This window comes from Tuber melanosporum, assembly GCF_000151645.1.
Source record: "Tuber melanosporum whole genome shotgun sequence assembly, scaffold_10, strain Mel28".
In the NCBI taxonomy this organism is placed as follows: domain Eukaryota; kingdom Fungi; phylum Ascomycota; class Pezizomycetes; order Pezizales; family Tuberaceae; genus Tuber; species Tuber melanosporum.
In genome coordinates this window covers 1,008,645-1,035,081 of record NW_003299150.1, presented here as the reverse complement: position 1 = coordinate 1,035,081, position 26,437 = coordinate 1,008,645, and the positions used below count along the sequence as shown (strand labels likewise).

At 48.2% G+C, this 26,437-nt stretch overlaps 1 protein-coding gene; it reads left to right on the top strand.

The window, feature by feature from the left end:
- Window positions 1-1,338: 1,338 nt before the first annotated feature.
- GSTUM_00004136001 (uncharacterized protein) lies at window positions 1,339-2,358 on the top strand. XM_002842473.2 has 2 exons: window positions 1,339-1,845; window positions 1,901-2,358. The coding sequence occupies exons 1-2, from the start codon at window positions 1,463-1,465 to the stop codon at window positions 2,265-2,267; spliced, it is 750 nt and encodes a 249-aa protein (XP_002842519.1). The 5' UTR covers window positions 1,339-1,462; the 3' UTR covers window positions 2,268-2,358.
- The last annotated feature ends 24,079 nt before the right edge of the window (window positions 2,359-26,437 follow it).

Here is a 26,437-nt window from a genome sequence, read left to right as displayed (position 1 = left end):
TCCTGGATTGCCTACAGGGCATGCGGTTGAGAGAATGCGGCTACGGAGCTTGGGAACATGAGGTGTGCAATAGTTAGGCACACAGTAGTGGAATATTGTTTTCACATCCTGCACTGGTAGACATGGGGTGTGAGTGTTGGTTCCGTTCCATAGCTACGATAATACATCTGGCATCAGGGGGTTGTTTTGTTCCACGGTACGGGTATACCACGCGGCATCGGGCATTGGCATGTTAGGGTTGGTCGTGGGGCTTGCGGGGTGGTGGTGGATTGTTTGTTTGGCTTCTTGGTTTTTTCCATAGAGTTTCTGCCATTTCCGAAAGTGTTCCGTTCATTCACTTTCGTTCCCTGAGCTTCTTTTGGCCTCAGGGCCGTTAACCGCCCAGGGAGATACGAATATATATCGCGTGCGCGTGCTCTGTCCTTAGCCGGCATCCCCATCGATGGGCTACAGTAGTTCATACACTCACGCTCAGCTACCGTGTGCTTGGCCCGCAACGATTTCACTCGCATTGCTTCACCTTTTAGTGCCTTCTGTAGCCTTCCCCACCCCTCTTTGCCCCTTTCCTCTAGCCCCGTGGGGATCGGAGACTCCATCGGACAGCTGGACCTTTGAGTCTGGCAGAGGCTGGTACGGTACTGCGGCAAAGGTGAGACGGGTACTGAGACTGTGAATGGGAGATGTTTGGGGGGTACCATGCCGGAATGATACCAGTATTAATTCTCGCGGGTAAAATTGTGCTCAGCATCGCAGGGCTTGCCGGAATTAAGGTAAGTTTAACCTACTGATGAATACTCTGGAAGGGGAAGCGGCTTGGCGCCGCCTGGTAACTCCCGTCATGCTCCAGACAGAGCGCGTTGCACAACCGCTGGGATCGCCATACCGGCACTGTACGAGTACTCGAGTGCCGGTACCGTACTCGAGTACTCTTGCAAGAGTGGCTATCTGCTACCAAGATGCTCAGACTCTGGCTGCTACGCTATCATACAAGTACAGTACCAATACCAGTAGGATATGGTAACCCTCTCCAACACTTCTGGTAGCAGAACTCAACCCTTCAACCCCTTACCGCCGAGAGTGGCACAAACTCTACATCCGCCTAAGCGAGACACAGATCCAATCGGTCTGCTCCCATGTGATTCCATGCATACGTATTGTACGGTAGGAGTAGACCCATTGGTGTCATCCCCCATTGTGCCTGCCAAGCCTCGAAAACCCAGTTAGCCTACCCCGTAACACAGAGCCAACCGATAAGGGGGTTCGAACCGATCCTTCAGTCGCCAAATTCTGCTTCCATCCTTCCTTGTCCACACCTCATCTATCCCTCATCACCGCCCACGCACAATGGCGAATTCGCCCAACCAAGGACAATCTCGCCATTAACGCCATCCGAAACCTCCCCACTCCCTTCACTTAGGGCCTCGCAGCGATAACCCGTTATTGATCTATCAATCCAAGCGTCATGTCCTTCCTACTTCCTTGGAAGCGTCGCTGTCTGGAGCGCGCACCTCACGATGATTCTCTTCCGCCGTTCCCCGACCGCGTTTTAAACGAGAGTTCGGAACCACCTGTCTTTCAGGTTCCCCGCCGTCCAGTCGCGGCTGTTCTAGCGAAGGAGCCGACGCCTGGTTCCAAGAGCGCTGAGAACGTAGAGAAGGAGTTGCCCGCACCACCTGCGCCGTCGAAGTTCTATGGGGTTGTGCTGCCGGGATGGATAGGGCTGCGAAAGGAGCGGTACTTTGGATTCCCGCGGCGTACAGTAATATTGGCTATGGCGGTATTACTACTGCTATTGGCACTGATACTCGGTTTGAGTATCGGGCTGACTCGCGGGAGAAAGAAAGCGTATGCTTCTCTTCTCGTATCTCGTTTATACGGTCAGTTTGTTAACTTTTTGCAGGAACAAAGACTCGATCACACCTCCAACCTCCGGCGCCCTCCAAAATGGCGACGGAACGTATTACGAGCCCGGCCTTGGAGCCTGTGGCATATCCTCTACCTCGTCCGATAGCATAGTGGCCGTCTCGCACATAATCTTCGACTCGGTCCAGGTGGGTGCAAACCCGAACACCAACCCACTTTGCGGCCGCAAAATCTGGGTTACACGCGAAGCCACACCCGGGAAAAATGTCAGTCTGGAGGTAGAGGTTGTGGATCGTTGCACCGGCTGCAAAGCTTCCGACCTGGACTTTTCATTGAGCGTCTTTGAAAAACTGGCCGATGAATGGCAAGGGAGGGTTCTCATTAGTTGGGCTTGGGTCGTTTGACTTTTTCTTTTCTCTTTCGACATGGCGTTTGGTGCCGGTAGCAATGTGGGGTGTGTGATCCGTGAGAGCCGGTCACAGGGGGGGCTATTCCTAAGTTTTCTTCGCTGGTTTATTTTATTCACTCTATCGTTGTGTTTTTGGTGAGAATTGGTCTTGAAACGATCTTTATATATACCCTTTTGTTTATTTTTTTATCGTCACAATTTCTTGTTTATGAAATTATCTCTTGACAAGAGCTTTGTTTATATTGCCTTTTCACCCCTTTTCACTATTTGGGTGGCCATCCCGATATATGGTCGTTACTGTACCACGGTTCTTAACCATTCTCTGGTGGCGGAGAAACCTGTACTGCCACTTAGGGGTATATTGAAACTGCTGTCAGGTACAGAGCCTAGAGACTTGGGTATTATCATCACATATACTCGGAATGCAAATATATCCTTGAGATCAGGGTGGTGTTGTCGTCTTCCTCGTTCGTTGTTTGCTCAAGACAAGTTCTCTCGCGAAGAATGGGAGGTGGTGTAACGTAGTGGAACGACTCAATCCGTGGGTGAAAATGCGAAGAATCAAGTACCAGTAGCTAACATACCGGCACCCCGTGTCCGTTCCCCGGGGGTTTACCATGGCGGGGTGGTTGGTCACGATACCACGTCAGCCACCATCATAGTGTCGGACTGGCGGAATGGCTGGGACAAGGTCTTTCGGCGCGCATATGAACTCCTGCGCCCGTATAATAGCAGATACGAGGCCAATCGCCCCGGTAGACCATAATACTCCACAAGCCGCGGCTTCCGTCACGATAACGATGACCAGCGCAGGCCCTCGAGATCTTCAAGGCTGAGTAGGAAATGGTTTTTCCGCTTTTATAGCGGTAGCCCTTATAAAACCCACTTTCGGATGATGGTGTGGAGATAACCCGCAGGAAACCTTTTTTGTATTATTATCGTCTTCCACAGTGGGAGATAGTTGTTTGTGATTCCGTCATTTGCTCAGCCTTTTCCTCTCGCTTTTTCCTTTCCCCTCCCGGATTGCTGGGATACTGTACAGTACCCCGCCGTTGCTGCTTAAGCGAGGGATCTGATTGGGTGGGTTGTTGGATTTATTAGATGGGGGTTTTGATATAGTTATACTTTTACTCGGTACGGCAGATTATTAGACCGGGGTGGCCGGCCGCCCCGCTTAAATTTCCTTAGAAAAAGCAAGAAAGTCCGGATCCAAGTTACCGGGGGGGGGGGTTATCGTAGCTGTAAGGTAAGTGTATCGTATATTGGATTGGACGATCAAGAGCAAGTCACTGCGCAAGTGGGATGCGAACGGGAGGGACCTGAACGCCGTGGACAAATGTCTACGCATCCGGTTGCATTGCATTCTATGGTTCAATATAATTTATTTATCCTTGTATCGCCGACCCGGCATCAACATTCTATGGGAACTGTCAACAATCCCGCGCGGGTGCTCGTCCAAGCGATCGAAGCCTTCATAGCTCTTCCACAATCTCTGGCTCTTAGGAATTAGGGATGATTTAGACCACAGCAGACAGCACTCCGGGAGACCTAACGTCATCTTAGCGGTGTATGTACACACCTCTCCGCTCATCCAACTCCGCCGAAAATGCTTGACGAGCTCTGACATACCGCCGGCACCCGGCACTGGTAGTAAGTCCTGGAACAAAATCATTGCATCTCCAAGATCCCCCAAATCCTCTGTTTAGAGTGAGGGATTCATCCTGTCCTTGACACTGCCCGCCCATCATCATTACGCAGCCATCCACCTGTCACATCGCCCAATATCAGCGCTGTCGGTACGATCCCGAGCTCAATCGGATCGGACAAGAAAGACGTTTCTCCCTCCGTGTTCCCCCGTTACCTATGGTGAACAGGATACCTACGAATAAACTACAGGGGGGGCAGGAAGGAAGCAATAGTGGCAACTATCGCGTAGTTAGGTACCAACTCTAGAAGATTTCACGTAGGAACTTTCTGCTGGCCAAATGGGATGGTTCGTGGGCGGTTTTGTCTATTAAGATGGGTTAATGTGGGGAAGGTGGATAGCGCAGCGGCCGGCGGTTGGGTACAAGGGGTTGTTTGGAACTTGTTACTCTGCAGAAATGATGGGGGAGGTATGATATTGTCAACAGCTTCGTTTTCTGCTTCTCCCACACTTCTCTCTAGATGCGATAGTGGTAGAGGTGGGTATATAATTAGAGAGTCCTGGCCCTGCTATTGGTCACCACACCTATCTACGCATGTCTCTGTTCTGCTGAACACTCGTGGTGGCGGGGAAGATAATATGCCTGGGGAATCTTGTCCGTAAGCGACTAAAGCTCTAAAACAACCAATCACACTATGAATGATCCACCGGACTCCCGGAACCTTCAGAATCAGCCATGATCTTCCACGGTCGATTCACGTCCTCTAACACTGTCCTCAGATACTACCCGAGAACTCACTGGTTGAGGGAGAATCCCAAACATCGATAAGTCCTTCCCCGGGCTCTTACGGTAGCCCATCTGGGCTCAGTCTCGCCGGTTTGAAACTTCTGAATCCATCGAGGAGGTGTCGCCTGCACTCAATAGCGCTGTATTTGCTGGTGCAATTGCAAGCTCTGGAAAATGTTTCTCGGTCAAACTTATCTGTGATCGCCCATAGGAAGCCACGGTTATGTCTTGTTATGGACGATGTACGGGAAAGTTTTCTGTAGGGGGAACTGAGGCTTTAGTGACTGGCAATCTCTCTACCACGAGAAGGGAAAAGGTGGCGCTACTTGTATAAGTTCCTGACATCACAAATAACGAACGGCATCCGGAATGGGAGACAGATTTTTACCATTTTCAGATTGCCCGTCCCCGAATCTCCATTCATCCCTGGCCTTGACCACTCCTCTTCCCTTCTGATCTTCCTCTTCTACCTTCCATTCCCCTCCATTCCCCACCCCAACCACATCTCAGATCTGTTATTTCTCAGCAAAAGGGGCAGGGAAAACGAATTGGAAAACAAACGACTGATGAATCGAGTATAGATGGCTGAGTATATGGGAGGGTAGGACCCGACCATGGGTGAAAATCAACCAACAAAGGAAAATAGGCTCCCCTTATGCTTCCCGGATCATACAGATCTTTCCCGCATACCCTCAGTATATGCCAGACCCTCCATCGCATTACACCATTTGGGGGCTGTCATTGCGGTGTCTTTGCCTCTGATTTCCTGCCGTGGGTGGGAGTATGTGACTGATGGTATCATATGGTTTGGCAGAATACGCATCTTGGTAGTAGGGTTGTTGTGGCCCTCTGGAAAGGAGCGGATATGCCGTGAGCAACCAGGATCCCCGTCCAACATACTCTACACACGCCTACTTCACTGCATCAGATTCTTTGGTTAGCTCAATAGCCCGGGAACAAATGAGAGTAGGCCCGCCCTACTCATCCCTTCTCTCGGTCGAGGAATATCTGGCTAATAGCAGACATCTTCGGTGTCTATGTCCTGAACCGTACTGCACCGCTAGCCGGGTCCGCGCTTTTTCGTAGGTGTCGACTAAATGTGGCCTTTTTTGCTCATTCCAGTGCTTTGAGTGAGGATTTACCTTTCTTGCTTCTAGGGTAGTTGAATTTTTGGAGGGCGGCAGGGGTCCGCTGGGAGTAGAACGGAAGAAGGAAAGAAGCGCAGTATTGGGTCGTCAATATAATACAGGGAGCTTATTAGGCGATCCTGGCCCATTTGTGGTTCCTTCAATGACATTACTGTTTTGACATACAGGAGTCACGATCCTTACCTGGGGGTAAAAGTTCCCACTTAGCGAATTGATGTGGTTGAGAACACAGGGTCCAATAGACACAGGTATTACCGAAAGCCAGAGCGGGGGAAGGGCAATTTTCCACCCCCGGCGGAGCAAGATATTCTCTAGGGGATACCAGAACGTTGCGTCTTGTGGAAGTAACTGCGGACAAGCAAAGGAAATCGTAAGCGATTTCTCGGTGGTAGCATTGGTAAGTACGTATGATACAGTACCGACCGTTAGATCAACTCTTCAACAAGTACGATCTTGGCAAAACTGGCACCGACCGGGGGAGGCCCGTGTCGTGCGGGTACAGTACACCAACACCGGTAGCAACCGCAACCACATAGAACAAAACAGGGTAGATGGTAACTGAGAGATAGTGGAGTTTAATTTACATGCCCCCCACCTAGTTTGTATCCCAATGTGCTCTCTCTGTTCCGTGGCTCTCCCTAGCATGCTAGCTGTATGTGATTCTAGTCTGAGAGCTGTAGACTGCTCTTTTCCTTAATTGCTTCTTTAGGTCAATCATCTTTAGTAGAACCAACCAGCGATCACTGCCTCTCACTCGTTCCATTTTCCTACCCACGCTTGCGTTCAGTGACCCAGTGTTTCGAGGAGACCAGGACCCTGTGGAGGCAGCAGGGGAATCGTCGAGAGAATTAGACTGGATGGGGTGGCTGAGTGTCATCCTCTGTAGGCCAAGTTTCCTGGTGTACTGCACAGTTTCGCCATGACTACGGGGTGTACTGTACTTGCGGAGTCTTGACAGCACCGGGTACTATGGGAGATTGTGGTTCAATAAGATATATTCAGCTAAAATAGGGCACTACTGAGCCGGTATGCGTCCTAAACGGTGTTGCAGCAAAGAAAGCCGATCAAACCACCCCACATATCCCGGAATACTCTTGAAGTACCACCCAGACACCCCCTCACAAAAAGACAAACATTACAGCTTTGTGCTGGATCCAACCTCACAGTTGATGAGAGACCTCAGCGGGGGCGAGTAGGGAGGCCGTAGGGGGGGGGGGGAGAAAGCCCATAAGCGGTGATACTGGACTATGGAGTTCGTGTAGAGCCGTCGGGGGGCGGCAGACAATCGGATGAGTGATATAGTGTGATTAGCCTTATGTGTTGGACTGTCGGATTAGCGGATTGATTGAGATTAGGGAGGGAGGTACAGGGAGGTCGGACACGCCACGGAGGATCTGGTGTACTACGTATTCTATGTCCCTACCCGATCACGTTCTTTCTATGCTCAGGGGATATGGAGTAGAAGAAATCAAACTGTGAAAATGTCTCATGAGGCGGAAGGCCATAGGGAAAGAGAATGCCGGAGATGAAGAAGTCATGGCGATGGAGTTGAGGGGGTAAGGAGGAGGACATGACAAAGAATCACAAGGAAACTTGTGAGGAAAATACCTTAACAGTTGAAGAGATGTGACCGCGTGGCCGGTCGCCACACACCCCAGCTCATAACCCAGCACCTATCACACCACGCAGCGCCTATAGAGCGATTGGTATTTTCCATCTTCGCTCTAGAGCGTCCTTTTGTATGGTATCATAAGTCAAAAGTAGGGTCACGGCTGGCAGTACAGTACATCTGAGTCTGTCCCGAAGGCGGACGGACCGAGCTATTCGGAACACTGAATTTTCATACGGCTAGCAACTATATGCCGAGCGAGACACAACGAACTCTAAATAAATGCACTACATTAAAACATTGTGATCCTTCGTGATCCTAGAAAATCCAGAGTTATCGCGATTCCTAAAAACGATAGTCTATACCGGCTGTCATAAACGGCAACACACACCAGACAAACTAACCTATCCTTTGTGAACTATCATAGGATTTGAAAGAAAACCGCTTGCAACCCTCTGCAAACCTGCATAGAGCGCGAAGGACAAACAAACCCAGATACCCGACACCTGATACCTAACAGCAACGGTCATTGAGGAAACGAGCTCAACACTGAGATCCTACACTTATCAGATTATAATAGCAGCGTAGGAATTCAAAACGAGAACAATCGGTTGGCATGTGTCTAGCCGCCACAGACCTGACAGCCAAATTGCTTATACGCGTTCCAACATGAGGTAGCGGGTCAGAGCACATTGGCTCACGATAAAAACGCGCGAAGAAAAAAAAAAGGTGTTGGAATTTACTAGCAAAGGCATTCCGATAAGGTGTTTAGCTATCGCGTATCTTGTAATATTTTCTTGGCCATTGTGCTGGTAAAGACCCTATCTCAGTGTTGAATGCTTCTTTGTCCCCTAGTGCGGGAAATTGGACTGCGGAAATCAGACCTAAGAAAACACATGGAATTGTTTAGAAGGCACTGGCCGGTTGGTTGCGCACAGCGTGCCTCTAGTGGAACTTAGTAGAAATGCGACCATGAGATGTGGCGGGGAAGTACATTGAGATTTAGGGTCGGGCTTGATGACTGGAGTAGGATTGCCTACAAATAAAAGAGCATTCCGCGTCTTGGTTGAGAAGCACACTGGCTCGCACCACCACCCTTGACTCAATAACCGGCAATTAAACAAGACCATCTACGAGTGAGACCACGAAAGCAAGATAGGATGGCAGGACCTTACGAGCAACAGACAAATACCGCCCGGCAGCCCGACTCCAACCAATCCGTCCCCAATGCAGGTGTGGATACTGATCAGGCTTCCGATGTTCCCAATCCTCCATCGGCCGAGCTAGGTGATCAGGTTATCTCCATCCTTCAAGGCATTCAACAGGATGTCCAGCAGGGAGGTAAAAAGCTCTCTCAATTGGATCGAGATATAAAGCGGGTGGAGCGGACTGTCCGGCGGGGAGGTAAAAAGCTCTCTCAGTTGGATCGAGATATAAAGCGAGTGGAACAGAATGGCCAGCGAAATTACCAGAATTTGGCACAAAAGGTCGATGGATTGGAAGAAAAGGTCGATCGATTGGAAGAAAAGGTCGGTCGATTGGAAGGAAAGGTTGATCGATTGGAAGAAAAGGTCGATCGATTGGAAGGAAAGGTCGATCGATTGGAAGGAAAGGTCGATCGATTGGAAGGAAAGGTCGAGCAGGTTGAAAAAGATATCAAGAAATTGGAAAGAAAGGTTGAGCAAGTTGAAGGAAAGGTTAAGCAAGCGGACCTAAATAGCCAGCGGAACCGCCACGGATTGGCAGAATATGTCAGGGACCGCCTCCAGCAATTCTCGGGAAATATCGAGCAAAATCTCCAGCGATTAGAACATCGAGTTGAAGTAAAGATTGAGCAAGTTCGGGGAGAGGTGGTGGAAGTGAGACAAAATATCCACTTCATCCATCAGGAGTATGTAGACCTTCTGCTTTTCAGTTTGGATAAGATTTCTTCTGACGCCTAAATAAATTCTAGTTTGAACTACATGCCAATTAGAATTCACAATAGCATGGAAGGCGAACATGTAGAATTGAGATACCCACGCCATGTAACGCCAGCCTATCCTCCATTACCACATTCCAGGTACGAACTCATGCGTATGACAGGTTTATTTCCCAATCCAAGTACTGCTATGCAATGCTAACAGATTAGAAGATGCCCAGCGCCGGGGCGCTGCCGCCTATTTGAGACTCCCCGCGCTCCCAGAAGATGCGACAGATGCAGATAGGACGACTCAACTAGTACGTTACTTGGGAATGCCTTTGACCTTTGTGTCCCCAAGTATCTAGATGTTTTCTGGCCACGGGACGTACACTCAGATGCCGTTTCGTTGTGTTAGGTGAATCGCTGAGGTTGTGTATTCCGCCGAGTGGATGTTTTCATTGCTCGATGGATGTCTGGTTTGATTTATTCTGTCGTGAAACAAGCATACAGTATTTTTTCACTGTTAGCTCTGCTCCAATTTTTCGGGTTAGTTAGGCAGCAGCTCGACGGTGCGAATTGTATCTTTTTTCACTCTTTTATTTTATCAATAGAGATATTTAGCCTAGTTGTCTAAACTACCATTTGTCCCTCGAAAACCCCCATCTTAATACAAACTTTTCAGCCTCAGAATTTTATCTAGAGGGTAGTGATGGCATATTAACAAAGAAATCTCGGACCGCAGAGTTAGGAATCGCCAACTCAGTGACAACGGTATTCAGTGTTGTACAAAATCTTTTTGACAGATCGGGGTTTCCAACAAAAGGCGTGATTTAGCCTGTGGCCAAATGGCTCGTTTGGTTGGAAAAGTTCGGCAGCACGGGCGCGGGGAGAGCAACCGCCGGGAGGAGCATGGGTGTTTGTTCTGCGTGCAAAATGGGATATCGTACTTATCTCCGACGCAGGACAACAAATAATACCCATCATCATGCCAGTTTTCATTGTGACCCCTTCTTGAGGACTGCGCTGAAGGGTTCTAAGTCGGGCGGACAGTGACTCCCCCTCCCCCCTCCGGGAATAACCAGAAGAGTTGGACCACTGCGGCAGGGGACTTTCTATGAAGGATCTCTCCGATTTGAGAGACAGGGTTAGAATAAATATCCGCTGCGGGAATATTTGTTTAATACAACAACGCATTCCAATGAAGACCTACATGATTCGGGCATCGAGTTTGAAAAAAGGTTGGCTCTCAAATGGAACTAACGAAGACTTGGGTGGGTTTTACAGAACATCTATATCGAATTTTGTGTTCTGATATATTGAACATACTGTACAATAGAAGTTCAAACGGTCGGTCCGAGCGGAATGTTATTGGAATTGCCTCTTATGGTAGCGTTTGCCCTTTATGTTGGACGCGAAATCTCTTTCGGCTATCATATGATACTCACTGCACATCCCTCCTGATACACAACGACAACCCTAACCCTAACTCGGAGAATGTCATTTCCACTTGTTTTGCCTAAAAAGCAACATGGGCATTGGGTCAACTATACGACAACCATGTACGATATCAGACCAATCGACTAAGAGGTGGTAGTACATATGATATCAACACCACCCTGTGACGCTATATCCCCCAAAGGAAATACCCCTATCATCCCACGGACAATCATACCTTCGGTCATACTCTGTTACCCTCGGCACGAGACTGGAGCAAAAGGGCTGAAGAATTTGGAGATATCGGCAATGATTCGGCGCATGCGGGCTTAACGCGGCCGAATGTGATAAAAATTTTGGCATACTCTGGAAGTATGTTTTAGAGATCTGTATAATCCATGAAGAATAAAAGGCAGCATGTTTTTTGTTTATTAGTTGTTTTTAGCCATAGTCTGCTCTCTCTCTCTCTCTAATGTCACCTGTACTTGGTTTATCAGTCACGAGTTTTTCTATCTGCTTTTTCACTTCCTAGTTTCGCTTGCAGGGCTATTTCTACTTCTTTTCTTTATTGCCGTATCATTGAGCGAGGTGTCCAGACCGATGTCTGGACGCCTTGTTGTTGAAAGTTGAACGTCGTGAAGCGTTGAGAGGCCTTTGCTGTGCTTTTAGACCCTCCTCCAGAATAGAGAATTCTCAACCCATATCTCGGGGTCCACCTATTCGGGTTACTACGGTGTTCCTGTGAAAAAAGGGTTTTGTTGCCTGAGCCGCCTGGCCTATTCCCTTCCGTTCTCGTACGGTATCATGCCACCGGGACGCGACAGCTATGTGCTGTTTCGTGTGACGGAATACGCATTACCCGGTCTTGGTTTTAATTTGGATGCAAATTTCTGAAGCGGTGGAGCTATAGTAGCTACAGCACTTTCCATCCCCTGCTTGAAAGACTTCGGAACCCACCTCTCCCGGCGGGATGGTGCGCTGCATTGCTTGGAGATTCCCGGTGCCGAGTTTCACAATCGAGGTCTATCCGCTGCGTTATTACCCGTCTCAATAGGATTGATCATGGCCCTGACCGAGAACGTGACTAGAGCGCTTCCTGTAGGGGTTTGGAAATGTCTAGAGTTTGGAACATTAAGTCCGTATTCACAATATCTCACTCGTTCGCTTTTGCCACATTTCTATGCTCCCAGCGACGCCAATACTTTCATTGCCGCCCTTGGGGACCATGCCCGCCGGGTCGGGAGATTTTATGCGCCGGGGGTGGAGTGCATTGGGCATCGATCGCTCCTAATTTCTCTCTGTTCCTGCATCGGATAAACACGGGCAAAAGGTTCAGTATTTTAGACATTTGGCTACTTCGCAAAGCTTCCTTAAGCTTATTATGGCGAAATACATGGAACAATGGTGACCCAAAAATGCCCCCGTATACTGTGGGCCACGTACATCCAGAGCATTGTGGGTGATAGACTAGACGATCGATGGACAGACAGGGTGGTGTAAGTTGCCACAGCGTTCTGAAGCCTCTAGGTATCCTATGTGGATAGAAATGGGATTACCGGTAGTGCTGAACTGGACGGGGCGGTGGAGGGTCGTCCTTAGTAGGCTAAGTTGTGTGGTACTTCGGGGTTTCGCCATGACTGCCTGGCGTGCTCATGGAGCCTTGGCAGCACCGGGTGCTTTGAGGAATCGTGGTTGGATAAAATTTACGGTATTAGGCTAAACTAAGGCACTGCCGAACCGGGATGCGTTCTAGACGGTATTGCAACAAAGTGAGCCAACTCAACTACCTCGTCTGTCCTGCCGGTGTATGTATCCTATGCCACTATCCGATCGTATTCCTTCTATGCTCTGGAACCATTGAGCATAAGCAATCAAACTGTGGGAATATCTCGTGAGGGGGAAGGTTATGGGAAAAAAGAAAATGCTGGAGTTGAAGAAGGTATGACGAGGGAGTTGAGGGAATGAGGGGGAGGACATGAGAAAGAAGCACAGGGAAACTTGTGATGGAAATGCCTTTAGAGTTGATAAGATATGACTGTATGGCAGGTCACCACCAAACCCAACATATAACCGAGCACCTACCACACCCCACGGGGCCTCTATAGCGTTTGGTCTTTCTCATGTTTGCCCTAGAGCGTCCTTGTGTATGGTACAGTATGATATGGTATCATAAGTGGAAAACTAGATTACCACTAGCAGTCTGTCCGATCCCGTCGCAAAGGCGGGCGGACAGGGCCATTCGGAACAGCGCATCTCCATACAGCTACTAATCCAACTCCCAGAATCAAACAAAACCCAACTAACTCTCAAGAACTACACCATGTTAAAACATTGTGATATTTAGTAATTCTAGAAAATCCAGAACCATCATGGTTCCTAAAACACATATCCTATTCCAACTAGCATAGACGGCCAAACACCAGACAAACTAACCTATGATATCCCGAAAGGAATGGAAGGCGAAGAAAACAACACCCGCGACCCTTTACCAACCTGCATAGAGCGCGAAGAGCAAACAAACCCGGGTACCTGACACCCAATCCCCAATGGCAATGTGCATTATTGAGTAACTAAGCTCAATATCATACTACGGCATTCCGGTACACCGCTACTTGGCCTGTTCGCCGCTTCGAAAAGTTCTTTGAGATGGCAGCAGTGTTTGGCACATCATCATTCACAAGACGCGTTTTGGGAGGATTTCTGGGAAGCATAAATGTTAAAGGCATATTAAAGGATAAAGCAACATAAAGTAATTTGTTTAAACCCAGGCAGATGACTAATTGCGAAAACCATTCCCTGGGCTCTGGTAAACTCGTTTTGGTGAACAATCTCTATGATGACCAGCATCTCCAATGATGGGATGCCAAACGGCTTGTAGGACCCTTCACATACTAGCTTAGGAAGTTAAAAGGAAATATTTCGCCATGTGTCTGACCATTGCACACTTGACACCCACATGGATTATACGTTATCCGACATGCACTGTACTCGAGCAGTAGGGGGTAGGGGTAGGGGGCCAAACACCAGCTCACGATAAAAATCATATGCAGAGAAAAAAAAAAAGTGCTGAGACTTATCATACTATCATAATATTATTATCATAGCAATTGAAACCCCAAAACTCCAACAAAAGGCCCAATTGGTACGGGCCTTGGGGTATTTCCTGACTTATGCACGAGAGGGACCCTGACCCAATATTTCATGCTTTCCTGTCGCCTATCGCGGGGGCGCAGCGCTGGCGGTAGATCGGTGGTAAATTGGATTAATTTGGGCAGATACGCGAAATTGTGTAGGGGGAGCTCGCCAGTGGGTAACGCACAACGCGCCGCTAGCGGAGCTTGGTCACGGGGCGGCCATGAGATGTGACGTGGAGCATAACAAGAGTTAGGGTAGGGCTTGGTAAATAGAATAGGATTGCCTATAAGTAGGAGAGCATCCCACACCTTGGTTGGGAAGCACGCGAGCTCCCTCCACTCTTGACTAAATAACTGGGAATTTAACAAGAACCTTTACGAGTGCAGCCACGAACAGAAGACGGAATGGCTGAACCTCACGAGCAACCGACAAATACCGCCCAACAGCCCGACCCCAACCAACCCCCCCCATACATTAATAGGGATATGGGTTGTCAAACCTCGGGTATTACCGATCTGCTATCAGCTGAGCATGGAGATACGATTATTTTCCTGCTTCAATGCATTCAACAAACTGTCCAGCAAGTTAAAGAAAAGGTCGACCAAGTTGAAGAAAGGGTTGAACTAGCTGAAAAAAATATCAAAAAATTGGAAAAAAACGCTGAGCAAGCTGAAGGAAAGGTCACAAAAGTTGAATTAAATAGCGAGCGAAATCGCCTGGGATTGGCAGAATATGTCAAGAACAGTCTCCAGCGGTTTGCAGGGGTTTTTGAGCAAAATATCCTGCAATTAAAACAAAGGGTTGGGCGAGTTGAGGAAATGGTCAGCCAAGCGGGGCAAGATCTGCAGCAGTTGGGACAAATGATGGAGCGAGTGGAGGTAGAGGTCGGGCAAACGAGACAAGAAATCCCCCACTCCAATGCGATGTAAGTAGGCCCTTTGCTTTTTAGTTTGGGTGATGTTTCTTCTAACAGCTAAATAATTTTTCAACCTCAGGCCAATTAGGATTCGCAACAGCACTACCCATGAGGGTGAGGAATCGAGATACCCACATTGTCTCACACCCGCCAATCCCCCATGGCCACACCCCCGGCGCCGACAAGCACATATGAGAGGTATATTCCCCAGCCCACCTACTGTGATACAATGCTAACAGATGGGAAGGTGCTCAGGGCCATGACTCTGCTACATATTTGGGAGTGCCAGCACTCCAAGAAGGTGCGGCAGGTGGGCAGGGACGTGCAGGAGTCGCACGGTACTTGTGACCATCTTTGTCCAAAGAGCCTGCGGCTACCGAGGTGTTTGCTAGGTGTATGATGTACAGTTGGATGTTGTTTGACTACGAAGTGTGGATCAGAGGTCGTGTATTGTTCCGGGGGGATGTTTTTCCATTTTTGTCGATGGGTGTAGAGTTTGATCTATTTTGTGACGGGGTATCATATATATTGCCTTTTTACCATCAATCTTGGTTTAATTTCTCAGACCAGTTAGGTAGCGACTCAGCGGCGCCCTTGAATCATAGGATGAGATAACATATTTTCCAACAATTCGTCCGGCGGTTTTCATCGTGACCCCTTTGAGGACTGTATTAGACGTTTCTAGAACCCCAATCTGGTTATCGAGAGGAGGGTTCTAAGTTGGCCCGGACAAAGAAGCCGCCACCTACGGGCATACCGAGAGGAGTTTGGCTGCCGTAGACGGCTTTCTACGTAGGATCTCCGCGATATTAGAGAGGGGGTTAAGATAACATAACTATCCGCCGCAGGAGTATATGTTTAATATCCCATCCTATACATAGAGATGGCCAGTGCGAAGCTATAGAAAGGGGGTGAAGAAAGAAGCTCAGAACGGACAAAGGGACAAGGTCGATTGGAGAGTTCAATAATTTATTATTTTACTGGCGCCACCGAACCGGTATACGGAGAGCTAACCCGTGCATCGAGTTTGGGAAAAAAATTGGCTCGGGAAAGGAACTAAAGGAGATTTGGACAGGATTTATAGGACATTTCTATAGAATCTCATACTAGCACACTAAACAATAGAGTCCAAGTCTCGGGCGTGGGGCCCATATTCACTACATCAACCATTACGGTGGTGTTCAATAACGTAATCAAACATACCGTACCATAGAAACTCAAACAACTAGCCCGGGTCCGGTGTCATCGGAGCTGCCTCTTATGGTAGCGTTTGCTATTTATTTTGGAGGGGAAATTTCTCTCGACTACTCGCAGAACATCCATCCTCTACGAGAGGCCCAAAAACAACCCTGACCCTAACACGTAGAAATGACATTTCTACGTGTTTTTCTGACTAAGCAACGGACGCGCCACCATAGCCGCTGATAGTCATATTCGCAAAGGGTCATACTTAGGTTTTGATTTTCTTCGCTTATTAACAACAACTCCTCCTCACGGTGTCGCCTGAGAGACAGACGCATGCAATATATGGGGGCAGGAACAAGAAGTTTAACATTACTAACCAAGTCCGGAATGTCCACGGACAGGAACCAACTCGAATCTGGTGAGGGTGTCTGTGGTGGAGGCTACTGGGAGTAAGCGAGATGGTTGGGAGGGTGACGAAGAGAATGAAGAATATTCGAATTATTTGGTCATACGAATAGCTGCGGCATTAAGAATTAGGATAATATAAGGCGATAAATAGGGATAACCGGGGTGTATTTTTCTATGTGTCTCTGACGTCTCGAAAACAGTCTGAACCGGGTCGCGTCGAGCGAAATTCGGGGCAACAATGTGCGATTTCACAATATAAACAATCGAATTACATATTCCTGCTGGACTCCTCGCATTATAAGCGACACGCGCCAGAGTTTTATCAGGTATATTCGGTTTGCGTAACCATGCCAACGGATTACTAGTATTTATTATCCATCTTGACACCTTTATTCACAAAGCAAACGGTCGGGCGAACCCGCTGTTCTATGGGAACTGGCTTCACCCTGAAAGGCTCTTTGGTTAGGCCTATGGCCCGGAAACAAATGAGAGCAAGTTCTCTTCGTCTACCCTCTGTGTCCAATACTGTACTGATACAATCTCCGGTGAGGAGCAGCCAGCATCTGAAAACTCCTATTTCTAAACTACAGTACTGTGCCGCTAGGGCACAAGTTCGCGTCGGCGGAGTGCGCTAGTGTTGAAATATTTTTCCTTATATAAATCTCCTTCCTTCCCGTCTCGTTCTTTTCTTTTCCTCTCTTTAACCAACACCAGGTAAATCAGGCGAACATCTGCTCTCAATCCAATCCCTTTATTCCCTCCGGGAACCTCTTCCCTTGAAAGTATAAAACCGCCAATTCGATCATTATCTCCATTTACAACACGACCAGCCACGCCATTTTTCAACATATCATACCACCCACCGTCCCCCGCTGTCCTGCATCGTCACTGGCCGCCCCACTCGCGCCTACGGTCTTCCGCCTACCGTTGCACACTGCTGCCGCACCTTGGGGGTCTCGCCGTCCTAGAAAATCCAATTAAAGTGCTTCTCTCACGCTGGCATACTACTTTATTCACTATTCGGAATCACCATTCTGTTTGTGAACAGACTTAGCTTCTGTTCAGTTACCACGTATCCCCACCGGCAATAAATACTTTGCAATCCTACAGAGCTCGGGATGTGGTTACTCCACCTGCAATGCTTCTTCTGTATTACAGATCGATCTCAAAGTTGCTGTTACTCGAGACTGCAAATAAAAATCCAAAAAGCTCCTTCGCAAACAGGTGTATTCACCATTTTAGACTTTGAGATCCCTGTCCGGGTCCGTTCGTTCGGCCTATTTGCCTAAGTTTTGGGATAGGTAGTTATGGGACTGTAATTACAATATATCACTCATTGGTTCCCCTCCTTTCCCCCTTCTTCTCCCCTCTATCCCGGATCTCCCCCTCCTGTCCCCCACCATGACCCGTTAGGCTGCCGTCCTAGCCAGAGATGGCCATGCTAGAATATTACTATTCTGAGCGGAATAGCAGAGGTAGTCCAGTTACAAAGCCCATACCCTAGGTTCTCCACAAATTTGCTGGGTTCTCGGGAGCGCTGCCCGAAACCCCCCACTGTATTTTCACTCAAGTCCGAGATATTTCTCTATCATAATTCCGCTCTCCTTCTCCCCCTTGTGTTCTTCCGCGCTTCGTATAGTTGTGCCTGGCATGCTAGGGTTGCATCGTTCTTCGCCTGCGGCCGAGTGAAAGGGAAGCAGGAAGAAGCCTGAATCAACCTTCTATCTGGTGCCCGGATCGCTATCTGTCCCCGTCTTTTTTTCATCGTTTGCTCTCCCTTATTACCGTAAGGCGTGTTCTAGACTTCTTTATTGCTGCCCGGTGACCTTCGTGTGCCCTTAATGCGGCTTCAACGCGGCCCAGAAGGCTTAAGGCCCTTGTCGACACGCCAAATATCGTAATATTTCCACTTTGATGGCATTTTTTTTGTGGTAAATATATATCTAATCAGGGTCCTGTTCGGCATGCAAAGAGTATTGTGATGTCTTTTTAAAGTGCAGCATTTTTTGAGAAAGTCATTTTAGGTATAGGGTTAATAAGGGGGAAGTCTTTAGTATGGTATGTTACTGTTATGATAGATGAACTTTTATCATATGTTTTGTTAACTTAAGTCCTAGTCCTTTTTTATAATTGCCCTTGTTAATACGATGTATGACATTCGAGAAAAAATATCGTGGAGAAAATATGGCACTGCCGAGCGTAAATATTTCTAGAAAAATAGCATTTTTCCAGTTTGGAATAAATTCTATTTTGGGGAAATATTACAATACATTTATATTGGTATCATACAAGCCGAACAGGGCCTTAAGTTAATGGTCAACTCAAAGACAACTTTTCACAACAAATGCCGAGGGGTTTGTGTGGTGATGACCCAGGATAAATCCACCAGCGAGCTGCGGGCGGACTTTATTTAGACCTCCGCTTCTGTAGATAGAACCAAGGCAAGCTCCGGGCGGGGTGAAAATTATGGACACAAAATGGAAAGAGTGGTTATGAATCCCATTACTGGTAAATATCTTCCCTCGGGTTTTGGTAGATGACCACGTTCTATTATATCCACTACCGAATACACGATACTATTATCCTACGATACCTCTCATTCATCAAATCTCGGTTGCCCTCTGCCCTACCTGAAAAAGAAAAACTTACACAGTAGCTCTCGGTATTGAGGAGGTGTGGAGGGGGCGGGGTAACCATACTACATGGCCGCAGGAAAGAGACATGACATGAAGAGCAAGACAGCCTCAAATCTTGTATAGATAAGCTACAAACCTGAACCCGAAAGAAAGAAAAAAATGTGGGAATCGTATGATACTTTTGGCCAAGAACCTAAAATCGCGAGAAAATCATGAGGGGCGAAACGCGGCATGGCAAAGGAATCCCTCGGATATCCTGAGAGAGGCTGCGGTCTTATCTACGGAACTACCAAGCAAACCTGACCCGCTGAGATCTCGTAGAAGCTTTTATAACGATACGGAGCACCCTGGCCCAATCTCAACGACTAACAAACAATATAGTATAGCCCACACTCCACCGGGGCGGCACTAGAGAGATCTAACGGCGTGATGGCGTAATCGTTTATGTAGTCAAAGAGTTCTTTCTATTGACAGGGGAATGCCGCTCGGTCAAACATATTTGCCATGACCGAGGGGGAACCACGGCTATGTCTCTCCGAGTTGACCGGGTGGGTGCTGGATAGGTGGGAAGTGAAATTTCTTTTACCTGCAAATCTCGGTCGCACGGACAGGGAAGGGGTGAGGCTGCTTATAGACGTTCCCGGATATACGACTAACTCGGCAAATAATATCTTGGTGAAACCAATTAAGCGGCTTCCACAATCCCCCCCTCCCACTGTCCATCCGCGCTTGCCCATTAATGCCACGTTTGTACGTAGGTGTTCTGTTGTGAACTTTGAGTTCCACCTTTTCTTCCCCCCCCTGGGCTCCCATCGCCAGCCAAGTCGGCCCCCTGCTGCCCGCACAATTATTTAAAGTCTCCAATAGAATGATCAGGAACCGGGTGATCGTTGGTAACTTCTCAAATTACGTTCTGCGGTCATACACTTAGCTTACCAACTTGTTCTGTTGATGATAGTGATCTACTTAATTGTATGCTTTATAGACCAGGCTCCGGTCACTACGTGGTGGCGGTTAAGAGTTATACGTTGGGAAGAGATCAATTCCTTAAGATGCCGGTACAAGAGTAACAGAAACACCACAAACTACCCACACACGACCCCCATAAATTCGTTCATCCAAATGCCGGCATCGTATCCCCCACAGAAGCAAAAATTTATGATAGAGAGTAGGTGTACGGTATGTGAGACCATTGTGACCTGATCAATAAACCTATCGAACTAATGACGAGACTCCAACCAATAACCCACTATAGATATTTAATTAATAATATAATTAGCAAGGTGTTTAGGCTTTCATTGAAAATAAAAAAAAAAGGAGGGGAGATACTACCAACAGGTCACTAGACCCCAGCTTCAGAAACCGCACTCTCGGTGGGCGAGGTGTGCACATCTGGCACGTCCTGGATGCAAAACTGCCGCGGGGTCAATAATCACAGACAACGCGGGTGAAGATAGTAAACCGGAAAAAACTTACCTCTACAAGAAAAGTTAACGGATATCCTGTGCGGACATGGTTAGTAGTACTAAAATCAAATTACTCACCTCCTGTGTTTCCGAAATCGTTATGAGGGGCGCTGTGAATTAGTGGGCGGAGCGGGAGGGGAGATCAAGAGATTTACTAACGAGCTAAAACGAAAAATAAGGTAAGTATCTGTTGTAAACCGTAGGAGAGGGGGATAGGTTCGCATACAAACTAAGACGGACAAGCAGGGATCTGTTAGTCCCCGGGAGAGCTTCGGTGCCGGGATTCGTAATACCTACCGGCTACAGAGGTAGGAAAATGTGAGGTTAATCCGGAATGACCCGCTTTAATGAAGGCGTTAAGAGGTGCAAATTACATACAATCTGTAACGCGGAAGAAACATGAGCCAAGTAGGGAGAATAAACTGAGAGAGCGCAAACCAGCTTACCAACTGAAAAAACGAGGAAGCCGGATGTTAACAATTCGTTTACAACGGAGCGCTAGCTGGTCATATTCACTTACTCGCTGCAGCATTCAGTGAGGTAGATATCAGCAATTTCCTTGTCGCAGGACCTTGGTTAGCCTAGCTCACTTACATACTACGACACCCAGAGAGCCAGAGGTCAGCGGTTGCCTGTCCTGGAGCCATGGTTGATTCTGTTCGCTTACATACTACGACGCCCAGCGATCCACATATCAGAAGTGGCCTCGCGCCAGAGATGTGGTTAGCCTTGCAACCTACGACCTACAACACTCAGGGAGCCAGAGATCAGCAATTACCTCGTAGCAGAGCCGTGGTTAGTCTAGTTCACTTACTCCCTACAACAACACTCGGCGAGCCAGAGATCAGCGATTTCGTCGACCCGGGATTGGTGCCAGCGTTGCTGACTCACATAATACAACACTCAGCGAGCCAGGGATTAGCAATTAGCTGGTCCCTGAACAGCGGTTGATACTGTTCACTAACCTGCTACAAATACTCAGCGAGTCAGAGGTCAGCAATTGGCGTCCCAGAACCTTGGCTAACCTTGCTCACTTACTTCCTATAACACCAAAAAAGCCAGAAATCAGTAATGACCTCGTGCCCGAACTGTTTTTAGTCTTGTTCACTTACCAACTGCGACATCCCACAAGCCTGATATTAGCAATTTCCGCGCCCCAGAACAGCGATCGGCCCGTTCGCTTACTTTCTACAACCCCTAGCGAGCCAGAAATCAGCAATCGCAGTGTCCTAGAGTGGCTGTTGATCCTGTTTACTTACCTCCCACAATACTCAGCGAGCCAGAGGTCATCAATTGCCCCACGCCAGAGACGTTCTTGATCCTGTTCACGCACCTCCTGTAATACCCAGCAAGCCAGAGGTCAGCAATTTCCTCGTCCTAGAATTGAGTTTGATCCTATTCGCATACAAGCTACAACACTCAGCAAGCTGGTGGTCAGAAATTGCCTCGTCACAAAACTGGGGTTAGTCTTTCTAATTTATCCCCCACAACATTCAGCGTGTCAGAGGTCAGCAATTGCGTTGTCGTAGAACCGTGGTTGATCCGTTTACTAACTCGCTACAACACTCAGCGAGCCAGTAGTCAGCAACTACCTGGTAGCAGAACCATGGTTAGCCTTGCTCACTTACCTCCTACAAACCTCAGCAAGCCAGAGGTTAGAAATTTCCTCGTCGCAAAACCGTGGTGGCCTCGTTTAGATACCTCCTATAAACCACAGACAGCCCGAGATTAGCAATTGACCCATCCCAGAGCCACTGTTAATCATGTTCACTTACAACCTATAACAAGCAGCGAGCCAGTGGTCAACAACTGCTTCGTGGCAGAACTGTGGTAAGTCTTGCTCACTTACCTCCTACAACATTCAGTGAGCTAAAAGTCAGTAATTGTCTCGTCGCTGAACCATGGAGGCCCTGTTCACACACCCCCTACAAAACTCAGAGAGCCCGAGATCAGTAATTGCCTCATCACAGAGCCACTATTGATCCTGTTCGCTTACTTTCTACAACACTCAGCGAGCCAGTGGTTAGCAACTCCCTCGTCGCAGAACAGTGGTGGCCTCGCTTAGATACCTTCTATAAAACTCATAGAGCCCGAGATTAGTAATTGACTCATCACAGAGCCACTGTTAATCCTGTTCACTTACAAGCTAGAAAATTCAGCGAGCCAGAGGTCAGCAATTATCTCGTCCTAAAATTGTGGTTGATCCTGTTCACTTACTTCCTACAACACTCAGCGAGCCAGTGGTCAACAATCACCTCGTCCCAGATCCGTGGCTGATCCCTTTCGCTTACTCGCTACAACACCCGGCGACCCAGAGGTTAGTAATTGCCTCGTCTTAAAACCGTGGTTGGTCCTGTTCACTTACAAGCTATAAAACCCAGCGAACCAGATATCAGCAATTCCCTCGGCTCATCCACGATCGGTCTTGTTCACTTACAAACTTCAACATTTAGTAAGTGAGGGGTCAGAAATTTCCTCGTCCTAGAATCGTGGTTGATCCTGTTCGCTTACTTCCTAAAACGCTCAGCGAGCCAGTAGTCGGCAACTGCCTATTCCAAGAACCGTGGTTAGTCTTACCCACTTACCTCCTACAACACTCAGCGAACCAGGGGTCAGCAATTGACTCGTACCCGAGAGGTGGTTGGTCCTGTTCACTTACAAGCTACAATGCTCAGCGAGCCAGTAGTCAGCAATTGCCGCGTCCTGGAATCGTGGCTGGTCCCATTCACTTACAATCTACAATGCTCAGCGAGCCAGTGGTCAACACTTTTCTCGTCCCAGAGCCGTGGCTAGTCTTGTGACTCTTGTTCACGTACCTCCTAGAAGGCAGCGAGCTAGAGATCAGCAATTACCTTGTCCTAGAGCTGTGGCTAGTATTGTTCACGTACCTCCTGCAAGACAGCGAGCCAGAGATCAGCAATTGCCTTGTCCCAAAGTCGCGGTCGGTCTTATTTACTTACAAGCTACCGTACTCAATGAGCCAGAGGTCAGTAATTGCTTCGTCCCAGAATTGTGGCCAATCCTGTTCACCTACTTCCTATAACACTCAGTGAGCGGGAGGTCAAAAATTACCCGTCTCAGGACCATTGTTAATTCTGTTTACTTACTCTCTGCATCGCTCAGTGAGCCAGGAGTCAGAAATTGACTTGTCCCACAACCGTGACCAATGCTGTTCTCTTACACCCTAAAACATTCAGCGAACCACAGTTCAGCAACCGCCTCTAACTAAAGCCGTAGTTGGTCCTGTTGACTTACAAGCTACAGGGCTCATCGAGCCGAAGGTCAACAATTACCTCACTCGAGAACCATGGTTGATTCTGTTCACTCACCACCTTGAACATCCAACGAGCAAGAGATCAGTAATCGTCCCGTCCCAGAACCGTGGTTTCATCTGCTTACTTACTCGCTACAACACCCAGTGACCCAGAGGTCAGCTATCGCGTGCTTCCATTTTCTCGATTCAGTCACTCACCAGCTACAGTACCCGGCGGCAGTGCGATTAGGTTCCACCTATGATACCCAGGCCCCCTATGGAGTTCCTTACCTCCTATATCTCCCAGCAAATCTGTAAACCTTATCCTACTACCCAGTATTATCCACAGTGATGACCTACACTCTATCGTCATGTGCCAACCCAGAGTTAGTCATGAGGGCAGTCCAATATCCCTAACGCAGTTAACCTACTTTCTATATCTCCCAAGCCTCTACCATCAGCACTATGGCGGTGTGACCAGTGTTCCCAACCGTCCCGTCCGGACGCCAGGGCCCTGGCGTCATATAGTCCCGTCCGTCCCGTCCGGGTGGGTAAGGACGGCCGGGCAAGGCGTCCGTCTTTATTAAACACGGCCGTCCTGTAGGTTGACGGGCGGGCCTGCAGTCTTTTTTGGAAATGGTAACTTCCGGTAGGGCACGGTTGTCATGAGTAAAGACGGGCGTCTACCTACCGTCCTGAGTAAGGACTGGTGTCTACCTACCGTTACCTGTAGGTACCTACAGTCCTGAGTGAGGACGAGCGTTACCTGTAGGTACCAGCCGTCATTTGTAGATACCTACCGTCCTGAGGGAGGAAAAGCGCTACTTGTTAGCTCTTGCTACTATCCACATGCCCCGGACACTCCTTTCTGAGCTCTGTCGTCATCCATATGGCCTAACCCATCACCCATAGGCTCCGTGATCACTTGACACCTCAGCCTGAGTGAATAAACTATGTATAAATACAGAACTAAGATACGAGGATTAACCATTTTGAGAAGTTCCACCGATAAAGCAGAGTCTGCCTCTCCCTTACCTTTCAGTATAATGTCTGAAGCGCTATCACATTCCTCTCATGGAAGTCAAGGATCGCTTGGTTCAGTGTGCTCGGAACTAGGATTAGATATCACTGGAAGCATTAGTAGATTTATAGCCAAATTTGATATATGATAGTCAAGCCTGATCTTCTCTACATTAGAATAACAATACTTCGCTTCTTCATAACACAAACCTAATTCTCATGAGATTCAAGTATGAAACATAAACTAAGACACCTATAGGCCCGGCCGTCCGTCCCGGGCATAGATCAGGACGGACTGCCAATCGGCGTCCGTCCCGGGCAAGGGTCTCCAACTTTGCGTCCGTCCCGTCCTAGGCCAAAGACGGACGGACTGGACGCTTGGGAACACTGGGTGTGACACTGTAAATCTGACTACATAATGTGCTTTATCTACTTGCCTTCTATAGCGTAAAATGTTCTGGATCAGCCCTTGCCATCTCTGATGACTGTAAATTCACAAACCGTCTGTGAATCAATGTGGATTTATTGTGAGTTATGCACTGGGTACCTCAAAAAGTAGGCGTCTTCACTTGCAAGATATTATACCCCTTCCCAAGTATAATGGCTTTAACGTTCTTCTCCAGCAGCATTCTGGTTATATCCTTGTATCCCCGGAGGGCTGCGATATTCAATGCGCTGCCACACCATTTTGATTCACCATCGACAACACCTTCATCTCCCAATAGCCGCTCAACTACCGCCCCCTGCCCAAGCCACGATGCCGCCATCAAATGTGTGAAGTTCTGAGGGAACACATACCATTTGTGGGAATTGAACCAATATACCTGAAGCCATGTCAGCAAACGATTAGATCCAGCACTGCAAATCAGTCGCGTAAACTCGAATAACTCCATCTGTCGGATCCGTGAATCCCTGAAGTAGTCTGCCCAGTGCCTAGCTGCGTAACCAAGAAATGCATATTTCTGGACACAATCCTCAACCCCCTTCCTTGAGAAGCGCCCTTCATGATCCACCGCTGGTGGGTCGTTTCAAACTCCTCGAGCGAAAGATAGGAGATACAAATGTCCGCCAATATGAAGTTAGAATCCACGTGGCACAGGGTGTACTGCCAGTTTCCCTGGCCCGGTAAAGATCCCTTAATGAGGAACTCTCTTGCGGTTTGGTGAACAAGATAGATCTTGGAATCGATAATCCGCACGAAATGCCCGCACAGATTCTTTAGAGTTCTTCCGAATCCCACGGGAGGGTCCTGGAGGTCTTTGATTGTCTTGCGATCCCGACTGATTTTGAATGCAACGTTCATTTCCCGAAGTGTGAGAGGTCTTGCAGCTGCTACCACAATATTCAGGATTCACCGGGCTTTATCGGGTTGTGTGCTTCTATCAAGAATCTTGGTGTACAATTCTACTAGGTCGCGCGGTGCAGTAGACACTGTCCGTAAACACCTCCGGCGAGTCATCGTCACTTTCCCTCAGAATGTCAAGGACAAGAGAAACCCAAATGAATGTCCGATCGGCGGAAGATTCGAGGAGAGCCCACACATACCCAAGCCCACCGGGTTGTCCCCAGTATGACTCTAGGTCCTTGATACCCCAATCGATGACTCGGGTAACGTCAGCA

Excerpts from the sequence above, each read along its gene's own strand:
- GSTUM_00004136001 (XM_002842473.2), top strand. The coding sequence starts at position 1,463 with ATGTCCTTCCTACTTCCTTGGAAGCGTCGCTGTCTGGAGCGCGCACCT. Across the intron at positions 1,846-1,900 it reads ACTCGCGGGAGAAAGAAAGC|GAACAAAGACTCGATCACAC; the intron begins GTATGCTTCTCT and ends AACTTTTTGCAG.